General features: G+C 46.5%; 2 protein-coding genes across 2 annotated transcripts in view; one reads left to right on the forward strand and one right to left on the reverse strand.

Annotated features, from left to right (window-relative positions):
- cdh23 (cadherin-related 23) overlaps positions 1–27,454 on the forward strand; it is a 141,031-nt gene that overhangs the window by 92,482 nt on the left and 21,095 nt on the right. The window contains exons 17-36 of the mRNA XM_076019063.1: positions 1,180–1,252; positions 2,233–2,349; positions 2,570–2,682; positions 3,358–3,465; positions 5,127–5,316; positions 5,643–5,788; positions 6,150–6,369; positions 6,863–7,015; positions 7,277–7,390; positions 7,877–8,025; positions 12,574–12,634; positions 13,767–13,915; positions 14,148–14,283; positions 14,726–15,114; positions 15,885–15,986; positions 16,142–16,144; positions 16,331–16,480; positions 16,900–17,028; positions 17,254–17,382; positions 17,589–17,816. Of these exons, the coding sequence (XP_075875178.1) occupies positions 1,180–1,252; positions 2,233–2,349; positions 2,570–2,682; positions 3,358–3,465; positions 5,127–5,316; positions 5,643–5,788; positions 6,150–6,369; positions 6,863–7,015; positions 7,277–7,390; positions 7,877–8,025; positions 12,574–12,634; positions 13,767–13,915; positions 14,148–14,283; positions 14,726–15,114; positions 15,885–15,986; positions 16,142–16,144; positions 16,331–16,480; positions 16,900–17,028; positions 17,254–17,382; positions 17,589–17,816 (2,859 nt within the window). The remainder of the gene's footprint in view (positions 1–1,179; positions 1,253–2,232; positions 2,350–2,569; positions 2,683–3,357; positions 3,466–5,126; positions 5,317–5,642; positions 5,789–6,149; positions 6,370–6,862; positions 7,016–7,276; positions 7,391–7,876; positions 8,026–12,573; positions 12,635–13,766; positions 13,916–14,147; positions 14,284–14,725; positions 15,115–15,884; positions 15,987–16,141; positions 16,145–16,330; positions 16,481–16,899; positions 17,029–17,253; positions 17,383–17,588; positions 17,817–27,454) is intronic.
- vsir (V-set immunoregulatory receptor) overlaps positions 18,801–27,454 on the reverse strand; it is a 12,220-nt gene continuing 3,566 nt past the window's right edge. The window contains exons 2-7 of the mRNA XM_076019061.1: positions 23,479–23,880; positions 23,284–23,334; positions 22,748–22,858; positions 22,510–22,537; positions 21,932–22,107; positions 18,801–20,082 (exon numbers count right to left, since the gene is read on the reverse strand). Coding sequence (XP_075875176.1) covers positions 20,060–20,082; positions 21,932–22,107; positions 22,510–22,537; positions 22,748–22,858; positions 23,284–23,334; positions 23,479–23,880 — 791 coding nt within the window. The 3' untranslated portion in view covers positions 18,801–20,059. The remainder of the gene's footprint in view (positions 20,083–21,931; positions 22,108–22,509; positions 22,538–22,747; positions 22,859–23,283; positions 23,335–23,478; positions 23,881–27,454) is intronic.

Below are 27,454 nucleotides of genomic sequence, written 5' to 3' on the forward strand. Positions count from 1 at the left end.
CAATCTATCCAGATGTACATATCGTAGTGACAGAACTTTGTTGTCATGATTTAATAATCTATAAAGAAATGTTCAAGATATATTTGAAAACAGCTTCAATTGTTAAATTTCGTACTTGCTCTCCGTGACATGGTGGATCCATGAATCGCACATGAATTTCAATCACTCTGTAAACCGTGCTTCAGTAACTCTCCCATAACTTTTTAAATGGGCAAACATGCCTGTTGATCACCGCTAGGATCTTATAAATACAGCAGTAAAATAAATATAATGAGCAACACAACTCATATCCTCGAGTCCCTACTGGCTCTTTAGTCCATTTCCCTTGATACAAATCCATTATTCATGCAACTTTTTGTCATAAAGGAAGAAATGACACAGAATGAATGATCCCGGCTGGAATACTCTTTGATATGCCAGGGCAGTGAGCATATCTACAAATCCGACATGAGGGAGAAATATTGTGGAAAAAGAATAAATCTATGCTGTGATGCAAAAAAAAAAAAAAGAAGAAGAAGAAAAAAACCGGGAGAGATGCACACAATACTATATTCCCTCTTTCTTTTCTTGCTCTGTCCTCCACAGTATTCTGACTCACACCACAGGGGTTTATCAGTAGCTGGCAGCAACACACACACAACAATGCTGTGCACCAATGTAACACAGAGCCCAGATAGATAATGGTGCCAGTGACTGTTTCTGAAGTGTTAACATTTCGCAGCAGCTCTCACAACGGGGAGCCTCTCTGCGAATAGCCACACAACTGGATATGCTGGTGTGAATTGGAGCCTTAATTCAATGAGCGAGAGGCGGCGGCACAATAGAAGTGGTCTGGGAAAGTCTGTGTGGAAAGTCCACGCGGTGTTGCCTATTCTGATACCGCCGTCGAAGTACTGGACTTGGAGAGCATAGTGAAGATTCTTCCTTTCTTTTTAACCTGTTTGCGTCCACCTTATTTCCATAGCTCTACAGCCACGAATGTCATTGGCGCCTAAGTTTAGCTCAACACCAACAGCCAACTTATGTGCTGTTTGTAATGTTGTTGTGCGGCTGAAATGTTTCTGGTCCAGTGATTGACGGCTTTTAAGTCGCCCTTTTCTCGTTCTTCCTGCCGATTTGCATTTTCACATTGTTTCACCCGCGGACCTGAGCTGTTGTTGATGTTTATGCCTCCTCCAGGATGAAAACGACAACCCACCCGAGTTCAGTAAGTTGTCCTACATCGTCAAAATCCCGGAGAACGTTATTGCCGGTGAGTCACTTTAATACATTTGGGGTTACTGTTTTGTCGCCAGAATACATTCGCTGGTCCCAAAACCATTGCTGCACTTAAACACTCCAAACAACTCCAAACTCCGTGTGGCACATATAGTCACCTCTTACTGGAATTGCCTCACTATTTGCATATTCAACAAATAGCTTCACTTTCTTGGGGGTATGTGGGTTTTTTTATGTTTTATTTTATATGCATCCTCTGGCCTCTGCCGTCTTATTTGTTTTGATTCTGCATAATGTTTTTAAATGCATGGTCAGAATGCAGCATATTGGCTTTTATAGTCAAAAGGCTGGCTGCTATTTTCATTCTCATGCATGCATTCAGCAGGCTCTTATCCCAGACAATAGATTAGTTCCCAGTAGCTAGAGGGAAATGAGATGTTTGACCGCCCCATTCTCTCTACAAGCTCAAGCAGACACTGTCCACTTTTTGAGTCCGGGAGTGGACGGAGATGAGCGCGCAGATGAGCGCCTGGGGCCGGGCGGAGGTTTAAGGGAATTGAAAATGGCTAAAGTGTTTGGCCCTGCTTGGGGTGCTGAGGCTGAGCTGAGAGCTAGCCCTGCGGCTCTGGCTAGCTCCTCAGCCCTCTGCCTGCCAGGATATTGATCAGGCCTGTGCCAAGAAAGGACAGTGCCAAACACGCTGATAATCCATTAATCCATAAACCCACTCACTGCTATGGCATCGGATGCTGCGGATGGGGGCGGCGGAAGAAAGGGGTGAAAAAAAAAAAAAGAGCTCTCTGAATGCCATTTCAGATTTCAGTCTGTCTCTGTAGCTTGTCTCCCTGTGTCAGTCTCTCCTCCTTACTTGACTTCACATATTTTTTCCCCACTAACTGGCGCTCAGTCCTTGTTTCCCTTTTTTCTCTGCTCCTACGAGTTGTGAACTTTTTTTTCTTCTCCTTCTTCTTCTTCCTCCGTCAACTCTCTTCATCCCACCCTTCCTCTCCACAGGGGCCACTGTACTGCTTGTGAATGCTACTGATTTGGACGCCTCGCGGGAGTTTGGCCAGGCCTCACTCATCTACTCCCTGGAAGGCTCCTCTCAGTTCCGTCTCAACTCCCGCTCAGGTGTGTGTGTGTGTTTGTGTGTGCGCATATGTTTGCGTCTGAGGGTGTGTATGTATTTACTCAAACTGTACATGCGATGACATTTTGAGCTCAAACCATCAAGCATTCAGAATAGGAGTGCAACTGAGATCATAATGTTTTTTTCTTTGTCAGCCTCACTCACTTCTCTGACATTTTTCTCATTTTTTTTCATATTTTTCATGATTCCTCTGCTTTTCAGGAGAGATCACCACCACAGCACTGCTGGACCGAGAGCTCAAGTCAGAATATATTCTGATAGTCAGAGCTGTGGATGGTGGGGTGGGCCCACAGCAGAAGACTGGCATTGCAACGGTAACCACTTTACCGCATGCTTTTTTGTTTCATTTGGTTTTTTTTTTTGCCATATCTACCTACAGATGGTTAATTAATCTCATCACTGTGATGTTGCGTGAATTCATTCCAGTGCGTCGTCGGCTGTTAAGTGGCCCTGTGAAGATTTTCTTCCCCAAAATCTTCGGAATTGTTTTTATGATTCACTGAATAGTAACAGGGAGCCTGGCACCCCTTGGCTTGGCACAGCAAGCATGACTTAACTGGTAAATACAACACTGGTTGCCCTCGTCCGGTTCCCTCTTGCCAGAAAACACCACATTTCTTGGCTCCTTCACTTTCCCTCAAAGCCAGTCAAAGTAACCAAATAAGTTGATGTAAGAGGAGGGACGAAGGAGAGGAAGACAGAGTAGCCGAGCGAGGGATCGGGGATCTTCTCGTGAGAGGGTGCCGGGCACGCAACCAAAGCTCTTTGGATTGGTCCTCTACCTGTTCCACCAGGTTGCTGTCCGTCCTGACGATGCTTCTCCCCTCGTTACAAGTCAACGAATCGCAAAAATATGACATTAAAAGTTCATTGTTTTCGGCTTTTAAGCTTGTTGCCACGTTGCTTAAACTATGTAGAATTAAAAAAAAAAAAAAAAAAAAGGTATCCATGTGGCTGCTGTCGAATTTGAAACGCCTTGCTTTGTTTAGGTGAACATCACCATCCTTGACATCAACGACAATGCCCCCGTGTGGCGAGACGTGCCGTATCACGCCAACGTGGTGGAGATGAGCCCAATTAACACCGATGTTATCTCTGTAAGTGCACCCGACTAGCTCGGCGCTTTAATTGCTCTCATAGTGTGGGTGTAGCGAGACAGAAAAAGCAACAAAAACACTTTTGTCGGTGATGGTTATCATAGGTCTATTAAAAGTCTACTAATTGTGGTCTATCATAATATTGTTATTAATGATAATAATAATAATAATAATAATGATAAAGCATTTTGTTTGTAAACCCCCTCAATTAAAGTGCTGTGTAGTATGAGCATAAGCTAAGACTGCTAAAAAAAAAAAAATAGTGTACAGGAAATTAAACTTGACAAAAATCAACTAAGCTATTAGTTCTAGTAGTATTGGTAACCCATTTTATGCTGTATTCACTGTTGTTGACTATTCATGTATAAATTGACTTTCCGCTGTAGGTCATCACAAAGTAAACAGTTATAGTAGCACCAAACTCTCTCATTGTCCTGCCGGTGTCTTTGCCTGTATATTGTTGCTAATTAAGCACTGATTGTCCATTAATTAAACAGGCGTCAGCAAGTGTAATTAAGGGAGTCCGTTCGCTAATTAAAATGTAGCCTGCAGTCATATGCATAGCAAATTATTCAGCTGCTGGGCGGAAAAGAAAGAGAGAGGCTTTCTCGAAGAGCAACAGAGAAGGCTGAAGGAAAATCGAGGGAGGGAGATATTCAAAAATTCAAGCGTGCGGTAGCCGGAATGTTCCTCTGCTGCATTTTCAACTTTTCTGCTCTTTTGTGAGTGTTTTTCTCTCTCTCTCTCTCTCTCTCTCTTTCTCTCTCTCTCTGTTGTGGTCATTCATAGATCTTCCAGTGTTGCAATGCATACTCTGTGACTGCGCTCAGTGGACAGGCACTGTCATGGTGCCCATCCATTTTGGTTTTCTTTCAATAAATCACACCAGTGCAGCGCTGGTCCACCTGCTGAGCGCAGCGAGCTGGTGAACCTGGCTGCCGAGAAGATCAGCCAAGTTAAATCCCAGTGCCTCCACACCGACCACCGTCTCTCTCTCTCTCTCTCTCTCTCTCTCTCTCTCTCTCTCTCTTTTTTTGCCACTCTCCAGAGTTGGAGAGTTTAATGGACAAGACTGATATGTTTGCTGACTACTTCCTTAATGTCCCATGACCCAGATAGATTATCCATGCGACCCCAGGTCGACTCGCGCCCGCGTCTCATACCTCTTGACTCCTTGCCTGTGCAGCTGCCCACCAGCGGCTCTATAAGACGGCAGCCTACCGCGTCTCCTAAATTATTAAATATCTGCAAAACCTTTGTTCCTCTAATGACCAATTAACTAGTTTCCAACGTTTTCACTGAGTGCTCTAAATAATTGATCAGCTCTTTAAAAAAAAAAAAAATCACCCCAGACTTTTGGCCCGCGTTCCTCGCTTGGCACATTCATCACCCGTCGCCACTTTGTGTCAGAAAAGAGACGTTGCCATTTTTCTTCGGGGCTGACTGGTGTGTTAGCGCGGCGGAGAGAGCCGGTGCGAGACGCTTCTTTGGAGGAGCAATGGGGACGTTCTTATTATTATTACTATTGCTTTTTTCTGAAATATTACGCCTCCTTATTCCCACATGCCGTTTCTTCTCGTTAAGGGCCATTATCGAACCTCCAAGTGAGCCGTGCGAGGAAGCAAAACCCCCGTTAATGTCCCTCCGTCGGCTGTCTGCAGGTCCTAGCGATGGACGCCGACAACGGGGAAAACGGGACAGTGATGTACGCCATCAGCCCGGGGAACCCCTTCTACACCATCAACAGCAGCACGGGGAAAATCCGCACGAGCGGAGTCACCCTGGACAGGGAGAGCGCCAACCCCAAGCACGCGGCCCTCATGAGGACCATCGTCGTCTCGGCCGTCGACCGTGAGTGCTTGACATGACGCCACCGCCCCACACTTGGTGTTTTTATTCTCTTTTTTTTTTCCGCCTTTAACCATGTAAATTTGTGTGACAAGTTCCACACCTAAACCGCCTGTAAGTATGCTTCAATAGCTTTACAACACCATTACCAGTAGAGCCTTTAAATCCCGACAGATAGGCCCCGGACGTCTTGAAGCCTTATTTCTCAAGATTTATTTTGACCGTGAAACTTTTTTCTTTTTTCTTTTTTTTTTTACTGTGGCTAATAAACTCCCCTGACTGTGATTTGTGCCACGTGTCTTTATGCGTTTCTATGGCGCCCCCTTTAGGTGGAAGGCCTCAACTGCGTGCTTCCGCGAGCGCCACGGTGTTTGTCAACCTGCTTGATCTGAATGACAATGACCCGAAATTCCTCAACCTGCCCTTCGTGGCTGAAGTGCCAGAGGGGCTGGCCGTTGGATCCTCTGTTTACAGGGTAAAATGTACACATGGAATGATCCATGAATCAGCAATGAGTGATTTTTTTCAGATTATTTTTTTTAAGAATGTTTATTACATTGTTTTGGAGAACATTTTTGTATTCTAAACTTCATTTTGTGGACTCTAGAGTTAATAACCAAACCATCATGAGAATACATCACCTCATCCATCCATCCATCCATCCATCATGGGGCAACGCCAGTACATTGCAGGGTCACATAGAAAGACAAACAAACATATGGCAATCAACACTCTCACACACCTACGGACAATTTAGAGTTCCCAATTCATCGCCACCTCATTTTCCTTCTTTTCATTTCTCACTTTCTCTATTGCTCTCCCTCTTGGTGCTCCAGGTCCAGGTGGAGGACCCGGATGAGGACAAGAACGGTTTGATAACGATGTCACTGCAGATGGGAATGCCCCGCTTGGACTTCTACCTGAACACCTCCACCGGCGTCCTCTCCTCCACCTCGGCCCTTGACCGTGAGCAGATCGGACAGTACCACTTAAGAATTATCGCCTATGACGCGGGCAAGTTTCCCCGCACCTCCACCTCAACGCTCACAGTTAAAGGTGAGCCTTCAAATGTGATGGATGAGGATGTGATGGCCGCCTTTGATTAATCCGCGCTGTCTCCAGGGTGACCCCGCATGTAGCAGGACACCTCTAGCCGCAGAGTAATCCTTGACTCCTAATTAGAACAGATAACTAAAGGCTGATCAGGCATCTGCCGGGGTGGGATGCTACCACCTGCTGGTGGAACACAATATCAAAAAAAATCCTAGTCTTGCTGCTTTTCGCTTAATAAGTGCAGGTGGGGAAAATTGAAAAATGGATTCATAGTAATCTTAAATGGATCAGATGAGTGAGAGGCGTCAATATACTGTGTCCCTTATCTTCACAGGAAAGAAAAAACAGCTGCAGCAGCAGAGAGAGATCTTTACTGATTTAATAATAGTCTTTTCTGCTCACTGCGCCGCCCTGCTGCCTTACTTGTCCCCAACGTGCCTCTATCTGTATGTCCTCATGTCTCTCTGTCTGTGTGTTTTGTGTGCGTGGGGCTCAGTTCTGGATGTAAATGATGAGACGCCCACCTTCAACCCCCGCGTGTACAATGTTTCCCTGAAGGAGAGTGTCCCTAGAGACCACACTGTAGCACGCCTCAGCTGCTCTGATAACGACGCCGGCCTCAACGCCGAACTTAGCTACTTCATCACAGGTCAGAGGTCACAGTGTGGGGGTGTGGGGGGGGTGTTTTGTGTGTCTGTGGGCATCAGTGTTGTACAGTGAGGGTTACCATGTGCACGTACTGTGCCTTTTTTCACAACTTTGTCCATCCCCTTGTGACCTATATGAGGTGCATGCTTGTGTTTTTGTTTGTTTGTTTGTTTGTTTTTTCTCGACTCCGTGTTGTTGTTGTTTTTAATATGAAGATTAAAGCGACTCTAAACCAGTTTGTGAATGTGCTGTGTGCTTCTAGGAGGCAACCAGGACGGTAAATTCAGTGTGGGCTTCAGAGATGGAGTTGTCCGGACTGTGGTTGGTCTGGACAGAGAGACCCAGGCGGCGTACACATTAATCGTGGAAGCCATAGGTGCATTATCATTTCATACTTTTACCTTCATAACAGTATAATCTTTTATCCTCGTTCCACAGTCGGGTTTTGTGTTTGTTTCAGTGTAAGCTGCTGTCTTGATTTTAAAGCTCCTCCTTTGTATTTTGGGGGTTTTTCTGTACACCAATGTTGGAAAAAAAACAAAAAAAAACAATGCCCCCATTTGCGGTGATTTCACTGTTGCTCAACATCTTTTGTTCCCATTTGAAAAGAAAGAACAAAAACTACTGAGGTTTTCCTGTTTTGGAAACCATTGAGTCAGGCTGGTGTATTTGCAGAAGGGTCCAAAATACGTGAGAAAAGGGGAGGCAGAGATAATGCGAAACTGTGCCACCAGGACAAAATTAAACATATTGTGACTGCTCAGAAGCACCTGAACGTGACTCGACTTCCGTTTAGTCGGCCGCCCCATTGTCAGCACTTGCCGACGCGTCTGTCTGTCTGTCTGTCTGCTTCCACACGCAGACAACGGTCCAGCAGGCGGTCGGCGAACCGGCACGGCCACCGTGTTCGTGGAGGTGCAGGACGTTAACGACAACAGACCCATCTTCCTGCAAAACAGCTACGAGACCAGCGTGCTGGAGAGCGTTCCCCAGGGCACCAGCATACTTCAGGTGGAAAGCGACACATGACGCACATTCGTCAAGAAAGCGGCAACATCAGCGATCACACTTAAAACGTTCTCTTTATTTCTTAATGAAACAGTAGCAAAAAAAACAACAAAAAAAAAAAGTAACTAAACAAAATGATTCAGTGGCATTTCCTTTTGGCTCAGGTTGCATTTGTCGGGTCACGGTAAATCATTCATCACAGTTGAGTCACCACGAGGTGACACGTTGTTGACCTTAAGGGAAGGGTATGTATGCAGCAAGACAATTAGTGTAGTAGTGTGAAGCAGAGGGATGTTACTTCCACACATTCCTTTACATAGATTTCCACTTTGAACTTTGGCTTCAAGACTCAACATATTTGTTATAATTGTTCTGTGGCCACGGTCGCGGCCTGTCTTATCTGTTACACCATGAAAATATTTTTTAGTTTGATTAAGATTTTAATCAACAAAGGGCCACAATTTTGTTGAATGGTTAAATTTGATGATGCGTCAGGTTAAAACTGAGTGCAGGCATTTTTAAAAGAGCATGAAAATGAATGAAATAATAAAAAAGAGTGTATGTGTGTGTGTGTGTATACATATATATATATACATATATACATATGTATACATGTATATGTATACCTATACATACATATACATACACACACACACACACACACACACGTGTTCTTCAAAGGTCTTTTAAAGTCGCATTTGTATTGAGTCAAACCCTGCTCGATGACTGAGACACAGACCTTGAAGTTTCAAGAGTGGCCCCAGCAGCAGATTAACTCTCAAGTCCGTCCTAAACTCAGATTTCAGTGACATAGTCAAACAGACAGGGCACGGTGAGGTGTGGCTCGGCGCCGCTGGCTTCCTGCTGCGGCGTCTGCTGCTGCTGCGGCGGGGACGCGCCCGCACTCTCCCGCCCGTGCGGCCTGCGGTGCGGCGGCCGCCTGAAGGAGAGGTTGCAGGAGCGGCGGTACGAGCCGAGCCTCTTCCACACCTTGAGCTGAGGCTCGCTGGAGCAGCCCCTCCCACCCGCCGAGGTCTCTCCCGGGCTGCAGCTGGTCTCGGAGTCGCCCTCCTGCTCCGAGGGCCGGCACACGGCCAGGAAGGCCGCCAGTCCGGCCAGCAGTAGCGATAAGCCCAGCACGACCATGATGGTGAGCTCTGGGCTGTAGCCGTCGGAGGAGAAGGACGGCGACCACGACGTGGCCGAAGCGGCCGTGGCCGTGAAGTTGGACAGAGTAACGTTTTCGTTGCTCGAGGTGGAGGTGAAGTTGGAGTTGTGCTCTGTGGTGTTCATGTTGTTTCCCTGCGTGGAGAGAAGAGTGCAACAAACAGAAGAGTTAAACAAAACTGAGGAAGTCTGTGATCTGATGTTTCTAAAATTGTGCCACTTGAAGTCGCACGCACGCACGCACGCACGCACGCACGCACGCACGCACGCACGCACGCACGCACGCAAGTTCCATTTGCAGAACCTCCTCTGCGCCGCTCTTCTTAGATTGTTTGTCTCCGAATTTTGCTTTCTTTTAATGACCCTTTTTTGTTAATTTATTGCTCGGAATTTGTGCGCGGAAAATTTTGCTTGAGACCGTGAGTGTTTTTGAAAGGCGCCTGTATTTGTGATTATCATCGCCCTAATGCACTTGAACAGCTCGGGCGCGCTCGTAGATAAAGTGTTTGGCATTTGTGGCCATTACGCAGCTATTAAATCAAGTACTATAAAACAGTCAATGGTTGACAGGCTTTCTTCAACGGGAAAACAAATTGGGTTTATTAAAGCGACCCTTGTAAAAATGGGAGACATCAACCTCTTCTACCCCGGTCTCCAATTACCCCCCCCCCCCCCCCCCCCCCCCACGCCCCTTATCTCCAACATTGTAGCAGTTTGTAAATGTCATCATCCTTAATTCCGCGGAGACAAAGCACGGCTTATCGGTTTTAAGGGAAACACATTGGGACGTGAAATTATTTTTAAGAGCAAATGCCAGGAAAGCTGTGAAAAGGCCAGTGGATGGCTCGTTAGACAGTCAGTTCATTAGTCAGTGCCTCGGAGCACATGTGCAGCGCGCACGCACGCTTGTACGCGCACACACTCGCAGCTACTCAGACTCTCTCCTCGCCACACGCGCTCAGCTAAACTGTAAGGTTCTCGAATTCGATTGGTGCTCCAGTTGTGGGCTCCTGCAGATGTTGACTGCTCAGCTCATTTCAGGAGGTTTCGCGTCAGGAAAAAACCTGACTAGGCATTCACAAGTTCCATCTTTTCAGTGGTGTGAGTGTTGGAATTGCGGCATGTTGTACTGCCATTTGATGAAATGATCTCCAAAAGTCTTTATGCTCTGTGTAAAGACACATTACCATCTCAGAGAGGGGCTGCCTTTGTTTGCCCTCGAGAAAAGTTCTGAACAGGAACATAAGCAACGCTCCCCACACGCTCCCCAAGACACTGTGTGGTTGCCCAAGCACATGTCGACCCGCTTGCACACTCAAATCACGAGACTCTGTCGCAAACATACAATGTATGCATGTGGCGAGAGATATTCATCAGAACACAGGAATAGATTTTGGCTCATTGATTAAAAACAGACATCAAAAGCAACATCTTGCATCAACTTACTTTCACAGCAACAACTTTTTAGATTAAAACTTAAGCAACTTGGATCAAACCCCCATAAAAGTGTGTACTTACTCCAACCCTTTTGAAATAAAAACCCTTTTGCAACAGCACCTCGCCTCAGTTCCAGTAATGGAGGGTTAGACCTGTTTCTTGGCTCCACACACTTGTTTTTCCCCCCTTGAATTGCTGCTTTCCCAGAGACAGAGGGGAGAGACTGTGGAGAGGAAGAGGGGATCAGGGAAGAAAAGGGGGTGAAATATGCCACACAATGAATTCGCAGCCGCTCGCCGTTGTCTCAGTGGCGCGGGGAGCCGAGGCGACGACATCTCCAGCGAGCCACTCGCAGGCTTAGCCAATAATCTCTCGGCGCTTGCACTAAACATGCTTACACTTTCAACATCTGGCCGTGTCGTGTAATCTCGGGCCATATTCACCCCTTGAAGTGGCTGAATGGTGCAGTCCGCCGTGTAATGCCCCATTCATCGCGCACCGATTTGACCCCCCAGCCTTCCTTTTTCTCTCCCCTCCCCTCCCTTCTCCTCCTCTTTCTCTTCTTCTCCCCACATCTCTTTATAAAGCTAATGAGACTGAAGTTGGGCCCCTCTTCACAGGGGGAGTGAGAGAGAGCAAAGGAGGACACACAGGGGCGGCCGAGACGGAGACTGTGGGAGAGTGGCGGCATGTGCACGGGCGTGTACGCACCTGAGTGCACGCACATGCGTTCAAGGCCGGCTGTATGCGCGTCTCTCCGCGCACGATCAGATATGCACTTTGTGCGCGCCCGCACAGGCCCTGGCATCCGCAGAGGAGTCGGACTCATTCTGGGGCCAAGCGGCTTTGCTCCCCTCAGGATTCACAAGTCACACAAGTCACTCTCATGAAATGGCCCATTCACCAGCAGCCCAGCAATGCCCCGCTGTTTGTCCGTGTGCGCCGCGGAGCCGTGATGTCTGTGCCCGGTCTGAGGGGTTTTTGTTGTTGTTTGTTTTTTTGGCTACCTGCCTGTGACCGAGAGAAAGAGAGGTTTGGCTTTGACACATTCAGTGCCGAGTTGGAGTTGTGGCAGCAACAAGACCCCTGTACGGGAACCTTCCAGATTTCTCTTATTTTAGGAAAAAGAATAAATAATGTGTGAAATTTGACATTTCTCTTTCGGAATTATATGTATTGAAGGAGGTTAACATGGTGTTATAAATAGGGAAGTCCGATATTATTGGCCTCCCGATATTATCGGCCGATAAACGCATTAAAAATGAATATTGGTACTGGGAAAAAATATTATAAAAATATGACTTTTTAAAAAAAAATTCTCCCGAATTTCGTGGTCATGCCAAATAATGAATTCCTCAAATTTCCTGGTATTATGAAATAGTGAATAACAATACTTTACTCATCTCTACTACGCTTGATGATGTCATCAAACCGCATCAAAGCATAACAGTAAGCGGCGCACGTGCTTCAGCAGAGTGGTTTCAGTGGTGGCTGGCTGCTAACACAATGTCTTGTTCATAACTGACGATTATTTTTTTGACCAGAATGTTTTTGTTTTTTTTGGAAAACCTTAAAGTTGTTACATTCATCATTATCTCTGCATCCAGCTCGACATCACAATCTAAATTAACCATCATGTGTTATTTCCACGGCCACATACATCTGTATCGTTTGATATTGGTTGATATCGGTATCAGAAATTATGAGCTGGACAATATCAGGATATCAAATATCAGTAAAAAAAAAAAAAAAAGGTCAATATCATACATCACTAGTTATAAATCCTAAAGAACCTGTTGGTTCTTAAAAAGTAATACTTTAATATGCAAGTGGAAAATCAAGGTCTCACCATCAGCATCTTTTTTTTTCCTGCCATGTTTTTAATAGTCGCTCGTTGTTTTTGGTACAATTTTGTCTGAGCTTTTCCCTTGTGTTTGTTCTGTGCAGGTTCAAGCGACTGATGCGGACCAAGGAGAGAATGGCCGAGTTCTTTACAGGATCCTGAGTGGTAAATGCTGCTCCACTTTCATTTGGTCCTCGCTTTGCATTTTCTGTTGGGCTCTGCAAGAAATTAAATTAGCAATATTTACTAATTTAATTTTATCAGTCTGGTTCAAAATTGCGGGGGGGCGGAGGAGGTGATATGTTGCTTTGTTGTTGCACTTGTGTGCAAGTGATGGAATTATCATCATATAAATATGCACAGACCAACTTGGGCCAACAGCTCATGATAAGCTCTGTGGTCTTATAATCTGATATGTGACCCTATGTTCTTGACACCGGGGTGGGGGGGGCGCTGAACTGTATCAGCTGAGCACCACCTGCCGTTGTGATGTATCAGGTAGCAGGATTAAGCTCACACATCTCTTTACACATCATGAGTGAAAGTCATGAGGTCACTATGGTCACGGACTTGTTGAAATGATTACAGTGATGTAAGAAACAGAACAGAAACGGAACAGCGCACCTGCAGAAGTGGCGCAGTGGTTAGCGCTGCCGCCTCACAGCAAGAAGGTCGTGGGTTCAATTCCGGGGCCCGGGCCTGGGACTTTTCTGTGTGGAGTTTGCATGTTCTCCCTGTGTCTGCGTGGGTTCTCTCCGGGTTCCTCCCACACTCCAAAAACATGCATGTGAGGTCAACTGAACACTCTAAATTGTCCGTAGGTGTGCACGTGAGTGTGAATGGTTGTTTGTCTCTATGTGGCCCTGCGATGAACTGGCGACTTGTCCAGGGTGTCACCCTGCCTTCGCCCTAAGACAGCTGGGATAGGCTCCAGCAGACCCCCGTGACCCTGAATAGGAATAAGCGGGTATAGAAGATGAATGAATGAATTTTTCACAAATACATGGGGTGTCCATGGGGCTTTCTATCAGGAGAAGGCTAATAAACATCCCGCTAAGCCTGCTGCCACTACAGTCAGACCTCAAATAGGTAGAAAAGAATGGATTATAAAATGTATTTTTTGTGTAAGTAGAAACACAATATAATGTCATTAAAATACTAATTTGCCAAAATCAACAACAATTCAATCAACTAGATTGTTTTGGGTTTGTTTTTTTTTGCTTAGAAATGCCCTTTTTTTGTGTCAGTGTCTCGCCTTGTCTCATTCCCCTGCTGTTTGCGTGCGATCGTTCTGCAGGAAACAGCAACAATCTGTTCAGCATAGACAGGCAGACGGGGCTGATGACGAGAGGCCGCAGGGCTCTGGACCGAGAGACCAGCAGCTCCCACGTGTTGGAGGTCGAGGCGTACAACAGCGATGAGGGCAGCATGAGGAGCTCCGTGAGGGTGAGGAAGAGGAGTGAGGACGGACACTGTTTCATGCCTGATGTGTAATAAAAAATAAATAAATACACAGACACACACATACATACATACATACAGTAAAGGGTTGCCAGCCAATGATTGTTTAATGTTGAAGTGGACAGGAGGATTCAGCCCTAACTGGGCTTCATATGGTCTTTTTTTTTTAATAATACTGTAAAATCAGGGATAAAGGTGAGAATGTCTCCCTCTGCAGGTGATCATCTATGTGGACGACTCCAACGACGAGGTGCCAGTTTTCACTCAGCAGCAGTACAACCGCTTGGGGTTGAAAGAGACCGCCGGCATCGGCACGTCGGTGATTGTCGTGCGAGCCACAGACCCCGACAGTGGTGAGTCCAGATGTGAAATATCGATGCCTTCGATCCTGGCACATCGCTTTCACACTTTGGAGCCTAAAAGGAAGAAGTCACTAAACGTGGATTTTAACTTCCCTCTTGTGGGTTATTTACACCAGTGGAATTTATTGCTTTGAGAAAATGATTTATTTTTTTATTTGTTGTTGTTTTTTTTTATGTCTTTCACTCTGACATAGAAACCGCACTGAAAAACAGACGGTGACAAGGATTTAAAACTCAACTTCTGCTTTGCAGTTCACCCTTCCTCTATTCACTTCCTATGGTGAAAAGTGTTACCGAGTCTCATTTTCCAAAACATCAGCTCAGGCCTGAAAAGGAAACAATGAAGTTCTAGCTTGCTGGGGAAAAAAAAAACCAAAGTGTAACATGGCAGCTGTTGTATCACCCTAAAGTTTCACGTCCCCCGTTGTTTCAGGTGATGGAGGAGCTGTCGCTTACGCCCTGGTGTCCGGCTCCGACCGCAAGTTCCAGGTGGACGCCAGCACCGGCCTGGTCACCACCGTGGACTACCTGGACTACGAGACGAAGACCACGTATCTCATGAACGTCTCGGCCACCGACCAGGCGGCGCCCTTCCACCGGGGCTTCTGCACCGTGTACGTGACGCTGCTCAACGAGCTGGACGAGGCCGTCGCCTTCTTCTCGGCGGGCTACGAGGCCTCGCTGCCGGAGAACGTGGCCACGGGCACGGAGGTGGTTCAGGTGCAGGCCCAGTCGGCTGACAACCTGAACCAGCTGACGTACCGCTTCGACCCCGACACATCCCCTGCGGCCCTGGCGCTCTTCAAGATAGACAGCGTGACGGTGAGCAGGGGAGGAGAGGTCACGCATGATATGAGCATATAAATATATATTTGCATGTATTGCACCTATATGACTTTTCTTTTTTTCTTTTCTTTTCTTTTCTTTTCTTTTTTTTTTTTTTTTTAACAAACCACACGCCCAGCACTTACCTGTGTGTACCATCTATTCACCCCAGCTGATGAACCCATTCAAGCCAAATAGAGCCAAATACAAAATAAGCCAGTCAGCAGCAAATATCCACCAACAAACACCACTCGCTGTTATTGGTTGTATAACCTCTGCAATTTCCCAGTGAAAGCAGCGGGTTAAAAAAAACTGTAAAGCTGGGCAACCTCTTGCTTTTGCAATATTGCGATTCTCACTTGACACTGTCCAGAAAAGGATGATGGGTCCATTATAAATGTTGTCCGCTCGTGCTTGTCTCACTGGAGGTCATACACGAGGTGCAGGCAGGAGGGGGAGGGGGAGTGGGAGGGGGGAGAAGGAGAGCGAGGGGATGGCGGTGAAAGGGGGGATGCAGCCCCTTCACGCTTTGTTTTGTTGCACTTCCGCGACGTTTCACTGTAAACCCACTCCGTGCATCGCTCTGTTAAATATCCAGATGACTTGACTGCATGACCGTCAAAGAGCTTGTTTACGGTGATGCCGTTCAGCTCCAAGGCGATGAAGTCTGCTTGTCTTCTGTTTTTGGGTGACTACATCAGCGTGCCTGCGTTTGCTTCCTTCCTGTCCTTTAATTTTAGAAAGCATGATTTGTATCATCCCTTCAGGGTCGCATCACAGTGACAGGTCTGCTGGACAGAGAGAAGGGGGATATGTACACCTTGACTGTTGTGGCTGATAATGGAGGACCCAAGAAGGACTCCACTGTGGTATGTTATTTTTCCGTTTGTTTGTTTTCCTGGACTGTGTTCACTTTGTATCCTTGCGCACAACGTTGCATTACATTGTGTGTCGTGCTTGTTTTGTTATAGAAAGCTTAAAGGCATTCCTCTTTTGTTCATTGCTTCTCTCATTGGAAGTGCAGAAGGTAAGAGGCGCAGCTCTTTCCAACTGACCCTACATAAAGCACCGCAAAACCCACACAGCAAACGTGTCCCATTTCTTTCAAGGTTTTCAGTGTTTTTGAAGAGTCGCAATAGGTAAGTATCGCGTAAATGTTGGAAGGCTTAGTGATTTCTTTCTTCTTTTTTTTTTTCCCCCCGTCTCTCAACAGGTTTCAATAACCATTGTAGATGAGAACGATAACAGCCCCGTGTTTGATATCACGTCAGATACTTCAGTGGATATTGCAGAAAGCACGCCGATGGGCGAGAAGGTGGCCGTGGTGCTGGGGAGGGACAGAGACGCTGGCTTGAATGGACGGGTAAGAATGCATTCGGCAACGTGCGCTCACTCACGCACGTCCGCGCCGCTCCGCTCCGTTCTCTGACTCACTGCCGTTGCACATTTTAACACTAACAAGTAACGCTGAGGTCACATGAACTTTGCTTTAGTGCGAGAGAAATACTTAAGTCACCAACAAAGCATTTTTTTTTCTTCCACCATGCTGTTGCACACACCGCTGTTAGTATTGTAACTAAGCCCCGCCCCCTCTATCAGTTCGGTTTTATTTTGAATATTAAACTCAAAAGTGATTTAGTATGATTTTTGAGAAACAAAGATTGTTGAGAGAAGAAGTATTATGTTGTGCCTCTGCAGTGTTTTTTCTCTCATGTCAAGCGGCGGCGCTCACCAATCGGAGCGTCTCTTGGCGGGATGTTCATGCTGCCGTGTGTGTTGCAGGTCAACTTCACACTAGTGGCAGGCAACATGGAGGACGTGTTCAAGATCAAGACAGTGAACCACACCTACGGCGAAGTGTTTGTCAACGCCCCCCTGGACAGGGAGTCTGTCGACCGTTACCTGCTGAAGGTCAGGCAGGAAAACTCACGCATTCAAAAAAATTAATAAAAAAAAAAAAAAAGAGATATTAGCACCGCATGCATATCTTTCTGTGTGTGACTTGACCTGCTATTTTCCACTGAACTCCATAACATAGCTTCAACTCTGTTTCTCGACAAAACAAATCTTGGGATCGGCTAAAAGCCATTGCGCTGTCAATAAGCTGGAGGAACTAACTGAACGTGTCCATCATAGGTGCGTGCCACAGACAACGGGTCGCCTCCCAGACACTCTGACCACTCTCTCACCATCAACATCCTGGACGTCAACGACAATCCGCCTGTCATTGAAAGCCAGAGGGGCTACAATGTCAGCATTAGTGAGGTAGGTACCCAGTACCAAAAAAATGCACCTTTCTCTGCTTTTCAACGTTTCACTTTGAGGTAAACGGAAACAAGGACAAATTTATCAATAAAGTTGTAATTATCTCTTTTTCACAAATAACTAATGATCTGAAGACAGGTTTTTAAATTATTTCTCCGGGCAATGAATTCAATTAAATTAAGTCTTCCTTGTGAATGATGTTCCAGAATGTGGGAGGCGGTACGTCGGTCCTCCGTGTCACAGCCACCGACCAGGACATTGGGCCCAACGCCATGCTGTTTTACTACATCACCGCCGGAAACCAGGACCTGACCTTCCGCATGGACCGGGTGACGGGCGAGATGGTGACGCGGCCGGCGCCTCCCGACCGCGAGCGGCAGCAAGAGTACACGCTCGTCGTCACCGTGGAGGACGACGGCACGCCGCCGCTGTCGGTAAGAGCAGCTCACCGTGTTGCAATGTCTGCAGCTGCTGCAGCGCAGCAGACTAAATAACTAGCGTCAAAAATACTGGGAAAATATTCAGTACAATGGCTTTTTTGTAAGAAATCGGAGGTGAGTGGTTGGTGTCATGATCTGTTATCATCTTACTTGTTTGCATCAAGATCTTTAAGGTTCTTTCCCCACGTAGTAACCTCAGCAAAGGGCTTCATTTTATCTGTGGCTTTATCAAGCTGGTGGTTGTTATCACAGAGCCCTCTTCTGTCCTGTAATAGAACTGCATGCAATCTTACCTCACCCACCTCTGAAATTAAAATGTAGGTTTTAATCAGGTACTTCCACACATAGTGCATCTTACCATAGTTTATCAAAATATATTTTGTGATTGACTGTGAGCCACTGAGCTGTGAAGGCAGAGGAAGCGCCCCTTCATAAACAGGAAAACCATAAGTAGCAAATTCAAATGCGAGAAAGGGACTCTGTGTGCGTTAACGCGTTTGTCAGAACAATCACAGTGCGGACGTGTGATTTTTTTTTTTCTTCCTTCCGCACACAGCTGGCTAGAAACGGTGTTAACCCAAAGTCATGCAGGTTTTGCAAAGACAACACAGCAGTTGCTCAGATGGGACTGCATTAAAAGGAACTGTTTGTCACCTGTCTAGACCTGTGACTCGTCTGTTATCGTCTGTTCATTCACTTGCGCTCCTCAATGCCGGTATTCCTCAGCGAGCAACATCTTGGAGGCAAACAAGTGGAACAGCCTTGTTCCGTTAGTGATCGCTCCCTCAGCAGCGAACGCAGCGCGTCCTTGGTCAGCGATGGCGCTGGAACCCCGGCCGCTTCGCAGGACTCATTATTTCAAAAGCCACACACCTTGGGCTCGCTTGTTTCGGAGCTCCACTTTATTTTACAGTTGACAACCATGGCAATTACAATGCAATACACAGAAAAAATACTGCCTTCACACAATACTTCTTCTCCACACCCTTTTTTTTTTAATTTATTTATCACAAAGTAATTCTGTATACAATATAAACCGGTCCATTTTTTAACCAAAAATTTGCCAAAAATTCTCATGTTCTCTCCAAAACACTTGAAAGTTTGATTGGTTTTAAATTCTTAATATTTTTTTATGTACATAATACCCTGTCAAATATACACTGCAAATGAAGCTTGATGAGCATATTGCATATGTACATAATAGACCAAAAAAAAAAAAAAACACAATACACAAACACACACTCACACACACTGACATTGGCATGGCTTCATCATTTTTGTTTATTTGTTTTTATTTGGAATCTGCTACATTCAAACGCATGTACAATTTAAAAAATATTATTTTTCTCTCCCTCTCTTGAAACAACGCAAGAGCCTTTCACAAACACTACCTGCACTTTCTGTGAATTTTTAAGGCCACTGTGAAGGGTTGGCTTTCTGAGACGGCGTATGAAGGAGGAGCATTTGCAGAGGCAGATCTCTTAATGCAGCGAACGAGGTAGGAAAGAGAGAAGAGAATTAAAAAATAAAATAAAAAATAAAATAAAAAGTGAGGCCAGTGATACAAGGAGCCAGTGTAATCTCACCTGGGGCACAGATCAATGTGAAGTCAAACATGTCGACCTGTGAGTTCACATGGCCGTTGGATTTAATTAACAGGGGATCTTTTATCACCATAACCACCATAATCATCAGCACCACTTGAATCTTTTTCTTTGTTTTTCTTTTTTTTTTTTTTGGAATGATTGATGAAGAGGAAGAAAACTGGATGGGCACAAGTCATCTTGTGTCTCCCAAGTTGGTTTCTTCTGCAGCAAACACTTTAGTTGTGAAAGTGGCTTCGAAGGCTTCAGACGTCAGAGATTCACACTCGATAAGCCAGTCGTGATCGCGATGATCGGGTGACCTTTTAACAGCCAAAGTTCTTCTGAAAATGTTGCTGATCCACTCAGTCGAAGCTGAGTCCCTCGCCTCTTACACAACCCCCGGCAGGCACCATCGCAAAACGACAAACGGGGAAGAAAAAAAAAAGGTTTTCCTCAGTTCTCCAGCTGTTGTCACAGGTGGAAACAGTTTAGGACACAGTCTGCTCCCTCCTGCAGTCCAGACAATGTACATTCAACAATCCCAGAAGAGGTTATTGTTGAGCCGGCACCGCTGCGGAGCGAGCGATGACGAGGAGAGTTACAGGACCGTCTGAAGATCAGCGGTCGAAGCTCCTTGAAATCTGCCTCCAACTACGGAGATTCCAGGATGACGTCTGGAATAGAAAACACAGCGTGTCAGTGGGAGGGTAAAGAATGGTGGCAGGCGCATCAACGCGCACGCCGCCTCTGTGAGCCAGCGTGTGCGTGGAAACTTGAGATATGATGACTGTTGACTTTGAAAAAAAAAAAAAAAAAAAGACACTTCCTGTTAAAAGATTTGGTCAGAACACATGTTGTTTTCAGCCGCGTGAAGGTGTTGAAGCTGGCAGCCACTGAGCAATTTCCCTGAAAAAGATGTGTTTACTCAAAGCAAAAAGCAGAAGGAGGAGGCCTACTTGAGTTGCAACACGTAGAGGACAAGGGGGAAGTTGGTAAAATTCCTCCCCGCTGCGAAGGTTAGCGTGCCACAAATGGTGAAAAAAAAGATATGAAGTGGACCAACGACCAAAGTAAGGTCTGGCAAAAGACGTCAACCTCGCCATGTACTCAATGTGTTTTGTGGTCTGGGCATTTGACAAGCCAGGGTTTTCACATTTGTATCCCAATATGTGGGTCAGCTGAGCGTCTAGCAGCCTCAGGCCTCGTTCACACTCCGGACAGAAGTGGTCCAAATACGGCATTTTTGTTTGTTTTTTTTTATTTTCAATACAAAACCTTGGCCACGTACAGCAGTAATTCCAACAGATATCTGATGAGGGATGTAGGACTTGACAAGATCAAATGATGGTAGGGATGAAACAAGCACCGCAGGGCCATGTTGATGGAGTTCATCACTGGACAGAAATTATGATCTTTTCATTTTGTTCCAATTCAGGTCCCGTTCCAATAATTGAAGAACTGATACACGCACGCTAACATGAGCAACGTCCATGTTTACTTCCGTCACCGCACTGTGTCTTCTGCTGCTCATGCAATGTCACTTCAGGGCCATAAACTACTCACAGAGTGTGATGGTAATCACATTTCAATTATAACTAAAAAGTCTGATTTCAGCAACAAAAAAAAGAAAGAAAAGCTTTCCACTGATGGTGGGCATATATTAAGCTGCCTGACAGCATTAAACTAAAAAAATCCCTTTGGACAAAGACTGTGGCCCTTTTTCTATTTCTAATATCCAGCCTGCTGCCCTGAACACTATTGTTGCGGGGGGGGGGGGTGCAGGTTTCATAAAATAGTTTCTACCCTGCGCTGCGCACCGTAATTGACCGTGCTGCCAGGAAATGGGACAGCCCACCTCAGTATGCCTGGAATGTCTGGCCAAGTGCTTGGCAATAGGTAGGGAAAATATAAAACACCACGGACTGAAGAAGTTCCTCACTGTGACTAATGGTTCGGTGCGATTTCAAGTGGAGTTAGAGAGAAAAGCTGAAGCGGGGCCATTCGTGTCAAACCAGATGCGCTGGTATGCGGGGGTTGGCTTTGCGAGTACGGCGAGGGAAGAAGAAGTCGATGTGACGACGGCACCGCGCAGCACTTCTCGGTTGAGTGGGAGTGACCGTCGAAAACCTTACATCTGCCATTTTTAAACGTCACAGCAAACACCTTTTTTTTATTATTTTTTTTTATTGAGAGGGCGCAAAGATGCAGTTTTGCACAAGAGTGTGGGCATCTTTCCATCCGCACTTGCACCTAATGCAGGATGTTTCGGAAGAAGGTTCGAGAGAAAAAAAAAAAGACATTTCATTGCATCCGCCTTTACCATAGTGGCTGAACATTTTGAAATAGGTGTTCTCGGAACTGATCTGTTGTGCAATGAAAGAAGGGGGCCGGGGGGGGGGGAGCCGTTGGACAGCAAGCCTGCCTTTTGAAAAGTTAAGCTTTGTCTTCAGCAAAGCTCTTTGTGCTTTGGCGGCGCCGCTGCTGTGATCCTTCAGTGTGCGTTGAGTCCCTGTCGTCGCCTACCTTCGATCGGGAAGAAGACGTCCCCGTGCGCGTGGGGGGAGAGCGGCGTTCCCGGCTCGGACAACAGGTGGCGTCCCGTCTCTGAGGACTGCCTGGTCATGATTTGCGACACGGTCCGCGTCTTAGTCTGCGGCGATCCTCCGAGAAACACGGGGTTCTCGTGGCCAAGAGCCTCGCTGCACACACAGACGCACAGCACAGCACAGCACAGCACGACGTCAGTCAAGGCGTTAAACCTTGAGATCAAAGTCAAAACAGCGGACTGTGCACATACACATGCGCTCACATTGCTCTTTCTATTTATCTTTCACTACAAGAGATAGTTATAAATGCAGCTTCTGGGAGTCTGTGTTGTAAGCAGAGAGGTCCCTTTTGCAAAAATCGACAATACAGCTCTGTTAGTTTGGTTAAGTGAAATGTTTTTTTCATGCTGCTGTAGCAATTTCCTTAAATCAGGATGTTTCTTTTTTTTCTTTTTTTTTTGATTGTGTGTAAGAAAAATAAATCCGGCCTCATTCAGCAGCTGTGTTTTGATGCTGCCGCGCACAAACAGCAGGGCAGCGTGTGGGAAAGCTTACCTGTCCATCCTCGTCATCTCCTGTGCACCTGGGAGAGAGGAAATGGGAAATGGGCCATTCATTGTGAGTGAATGAAAACGGAGCAGAACAGTGTGTAAAATACAGTTAATCCGCCTGACTGGCAGGAAATGTGTGTCGGACAAAGCGTTTATGAGGGCCCCAGTAGGGGGAGAGCTGCGTTTCAAATAAAGCCACACTGGAATATTAGCGCATTAGCGCGCTTGTCGGCGATACGTACGTCTGCGGGAATGGACGTTCTGCCTCTGTTTGTACACAAGCAACAGGATGAGGGGCAGAGAGAGCAGAGCCAGGATGCAGGCTGCGATGGCCAAAGCCACTGGTATGGTGCCTGGAGGATTGCAAGAGAAAAAGTGAGGGTCGCCTTCACAGGACAACGGACCTGTTAGCTGCTTGGGTATGAGCTAGTGTTGCCACCCGTCCCGTTTTTTTCCCAGAGTTGTTCTCTTTTTTCACCACCCGTCCCGGGAAAAATGAAATCTCTCCCGGGACAAATTGACAAAACCTCATTTGATTTCCGTCTGTGGTCTACTCCCGTAAAATACGCGACTGGCCCATATTTGGCAACCAAAAAACCTGTCCCGTAACGAACTGATACGGGGCGCACTTCACTTTGTCCCGTATATTTCGGTGACACCCCCCGTCAACGGACTTGACCCCCCCCCCCCCCCCCCCACCACCCCCCGAGATGTCCCAGATTTGTAACTCTGGGAGGTGGCAACCCTAGTATGAGCGCTAGAAAAAAAGGAACGTTACCTGCAACTGGTACGGTACTGGAGAAGGTGCAGTTATGAAATCCACCTTTCCCTGCAAAAGGATGGATGCATGTTTAGGTTTGCGTTACGCAATGACAGCGACAACTCAGAAACTCGTACGTTTTAACACAACCGAAACACAAAATCTTTGTTTGAAAAAAGACCGCAAAAGGCTAAGATTGAGCGGAGCCCTTACGTGATGTGACTTGGAGAAGACTGTAGCTGTGGAACCTCACTATGTTGTCGTGCTTGTGCTCGCTGTGGCGAACCCCGACCGTGCAGCAGTAGCGGCCCTGGTCGGCACGGGTCACGTTCTCCAGAACCACCCAGAAGATCTGCTCGGCGTGCCCAAATCGCACCCCCCGCGGCAAGGTGCGGTTGTGGCCGGCGAAGGACAGGTTCCGCGGGCCCACGTGGCCCGAGCAGTGCTGGTCGCTGAGGGGGTTGTAGAGCCAGATCTGCCGCATGGCGTCGGCCTTGTGCACGACACTGCTCTGGTGACAGACCATTTGGACGCTGGCGCCCTCGGGACAGATGTAGCGCTGGTGACTGGCGGTGACGGTGATGGGGGAGTGGGACTGGTGCATCTCAACCATGGCTAGACAGAAAGACAGACAGGGCAGTGGCACTTAGAACCAGTCACTTGATTTGATTTGATTTGACTTGTTTATTTATTTCGAACATGGGAAAAGTAATAAAAAAAAAATAAAAGGGATAGAAAACCCAAAACATATGAAAGAAAACTTAAAGAAAAACATATATATAAAAAAAAAATAATAGAGTAAGCAATCAAACATCAGTGAAATATACATCAAAATAATATTGGTCATGCTCGAAAAGGGGTAGGAAGAAGTAAAAAACTTATATGTACCTACCCCCTAACTTAAATAGATATACAAGCTGGTGAACTAAATTAAGTATATACGGTTAGATAACAGAAAGCAGAAAACAACAAAACAGAAAACAACAAAACCAACAACAAAAGACAATTCTAAACAAAAGAGATATTCATATGTAAACTGATTGTAATATTAAATGTAATAATAGGACAATAATACAACAACAAAAATAAGAATAAGAATTTCTTCACGTTGAAGAAATTCTTATTAATTAACCAAAGTTATCTTTAGATCAGAGTTGTTCTATTATTAGTAGTATTTCTGTTGTAATGGTCTTCTCCAGTTTTTTTGTGCAGAAGTAACAAAAAGTGGCAGGGAATTTCACCAACAACGACCCTGAGACGTCACATTTAGAAACTTGCGTGGAATGTTTTGGCCCTGCGATGAACCGGCAACTTGGCCCAAGACATCTGGGAGAGGCTCCAGCAGCCCCGCGACCCGCGAGTGCAGGAGGAGCAGTGATAGAGACGGAAGGACGGAATGTTTTAATGGGAGAAAAGGAAAAAAATGAGTGAAATTCTCGAGATAAGAGCCCGATGTTTCAATCAGACTATTAAGCCTTCGGACGCACCTTCTTCCAAGAGTCAACAAAGCAAAATATTCATTTTAGCACCAACAATGTTTGGCATGCCGTTGTCATGGAGAGCCCTATTTTTTGTTTTGTTTTTTTTTTAACACGAGGTGCTTCCTGTTTTTTCGCGCATCTCTGCCGAGGCCGTTTCCTCTTCCGTGTATTTCTACAGTGGGGAGACGTGGCACTTTTCTTCTAGCCGGGGTAAATACACAAACCCGGTGTTTGCAGACGTCTAAAAATAAGAGAGTTCCTCGTAGTCCGTGCGAGTTGTCTTGTGACACTGCGTTTTGGTCCCGGCGCCACTCTGCTGCGGGTTTTTGGCCCCGGCGCGACGTACTACGATGTTCCGTGACGCGGCGAGCTTCACGGAGGAGCATTTCTTTCCTTCTTTCACAAATCAGCTATTGCATACGTCTATCAGCACCTTCAGGAAACCCAAAGAGGCTGCAGGGAGGTGCTGAACGTATTGCATGAAAAAGCATTCGCCTCTTGCACCCCCGTGTAACCACATCCTGTTCTGATCGCTCAGCAATGGAGCGCACGAACGGAGAGGAACGCTTTCATGTGCGCTCCGACACGCCGGGTCGATCGCAATAACACAACCAAGCAAACTGTGTCTGGCTAAGCAACAGAAAGCCACTATAGACCTCCTGCCTCACTACTATAGGACCCCCCACTCGACTCAACCAAAGAAGGAAACAAACAACACAAACGAAGGCAGACTCCCTCATCTGAGCAAATGATTACTGCTCTTAGTCTGAAAGAGCCTCCTGGGGCACATGGGAGAGGACACCAGCATTATCGCCATTGCTAATGTACATTCGTGAGGGCAGAGTCTCCTGTGAAAAAGATGCTACGGACGGATTTTCAGTCGCCATCCAAACACTTGTGCGCACGTTACTGTCTGCCGTGTGGGTCGGTGCCAGGTTTTGGGGAGTGGACTTCCTTCCTGAGTTGTCCAGACATGTGAGCACGGCGTACACTCACCCTCTACTCCTCCTCCTCCCCCTCCTCCTCCTTCGTCCTTTTCCACCCGTCTGGCATCTTCATACTTGAGTCTCAAGATCTACAGCATACTGTGTGATGCATTTCACAATGTTCCTCCTTCGTCTACTCGCTACTGAGCAATAATGTCAGTGCATTCAATTTGAGTGTACATACACACACACACACACACACACACACACACACACACACACACACACACACACACACACACACACACACACACACACACACAAGTATATACATAGAAATTGACTGTACAGAGGTTTATTGCAGTTGTGTGCGTAGGTGTGGGTGTGTGGTGGTGGCGGTGGTGGTTGGAGAAGGGGGGGAGGGGGGTGGGTGAATCCTGCAGCAGTCTCTTCACACACTATGTCGATGTAATGTCAAAGAAAAGGCAGGAACAGCTTGCACGGATATAACTATGAGGCAATGGCATTGGACAGGCTGGCCTGGATATTTCATCATATACTGCGCACTAACGTTTGGTCCCAAACTGAAACTCCAGAGAAGACTGGACAGGCTGGTTTGAGAGCACAGTTTGAGTGAGCATCTCTTCATGACCACCCATGAGCACCACTTTGGCTTCTTAAGCCAAGATAACGGCTGCATACCACAAACTCGAATCATCCCCAACTTGTTTACTGGATGTAGTAATGAGTTCACTGTTCTCAGTTGGCCTCCACAGTCACTAGATCTCCGTCCACTAGGGGCACCTTTCAGAAATGTGCCCCTAGTGGAGAAGCAAAGGAGGGTGACCGATGAAGCACAGTAACGGTTCATTTCATGAGTGCTTTTACACTCTCTGCTGGAGGCCGTTCACCCGTCTGTGTGGTTGTTTTTTTTTAAGTGCTGCACATGTGTATGTTCAGCACGTGCGTACCCTGTGTCAAGTGTCAAAGCACTGTCAGTCTGTGCGTGTGGGAAAACAATCCATCGTGGCCGAGGCAGAGCAATAGGAAGACCGGCGAGGGCGATTAAAGTGACACTGCTGGCGCGGCGGCTGCTCCTGGCTGAGCGAGGGGACAATGACACAGGAAGCCCTTCCCCTCTCCTGTTTCACATCCACCCCGCCTGACTTGACCTTCTTCTTGACAAGTCTAAAGTCATTTAAAGTGAAAAAAGACAAAGCTTTCCTGCAAAGGGGGAGGCTTCTTTTTATGGAAGCTTTGGCTTGAATTGCAGATCAGTATCGCCTTCGCTCAGCTCGACCGATGATGAAACCGTTTCAGAGAAAAACCAACATGTCAAAGTCTGACCGCTTTAGCAAGTGGGCGGTGTTTAGCGCGGGGTGGGCCCGGTCTGAGCTGCCTGAATGGGGTTGCAGATGGACAAAAAGAGGCGGCTGGTTTCCTCCTGCCTGCCACTGACAGGATTTGTGTCGCTTGTGCGCAACGAGACGTCTGTGTGTTGGCTCCGTTTGCGCTCTGGGTTTCTGTCTGAGCTTTGTTCTCAGGGTCCTGATAGCCCCCAAGGGCCACCAAACAGTCCCGCCTTTGTGTTGGGAACCGACTGCCACCTGTTAGGAACATTTTGGCTCTGACAGCTTTTTTTTTTTATACATCTGAACACATGACACGGCCGACATAATTGATCATTAAAAGTGTCTTTCTGTCATTATCTGGTGTCATTATCTTTACAACAGAGCAGTAAAAACAAGTATCTGTGCTACTTTTTATGCACGGCGGTTTCAC

Source organism: Nelusetta ayraudi, unplaced genomic scaffold, assembly GCF_046127955.1.
Source record: "Nelusetta ayraudi isolate G7.1 ecotype Tasmania unplaced genomic scaffold, CSIRO-AGI_Nayr_v1 ptg000008l, whole genome shotgun sequence".
Classification (NCBI taxonomy): Eukaryota; Metazoa; Chordata; class Actinopteri; order Tetraodontiformes; family Monacanthidae; genus Nelusetta; species Nelusetta ayraudi.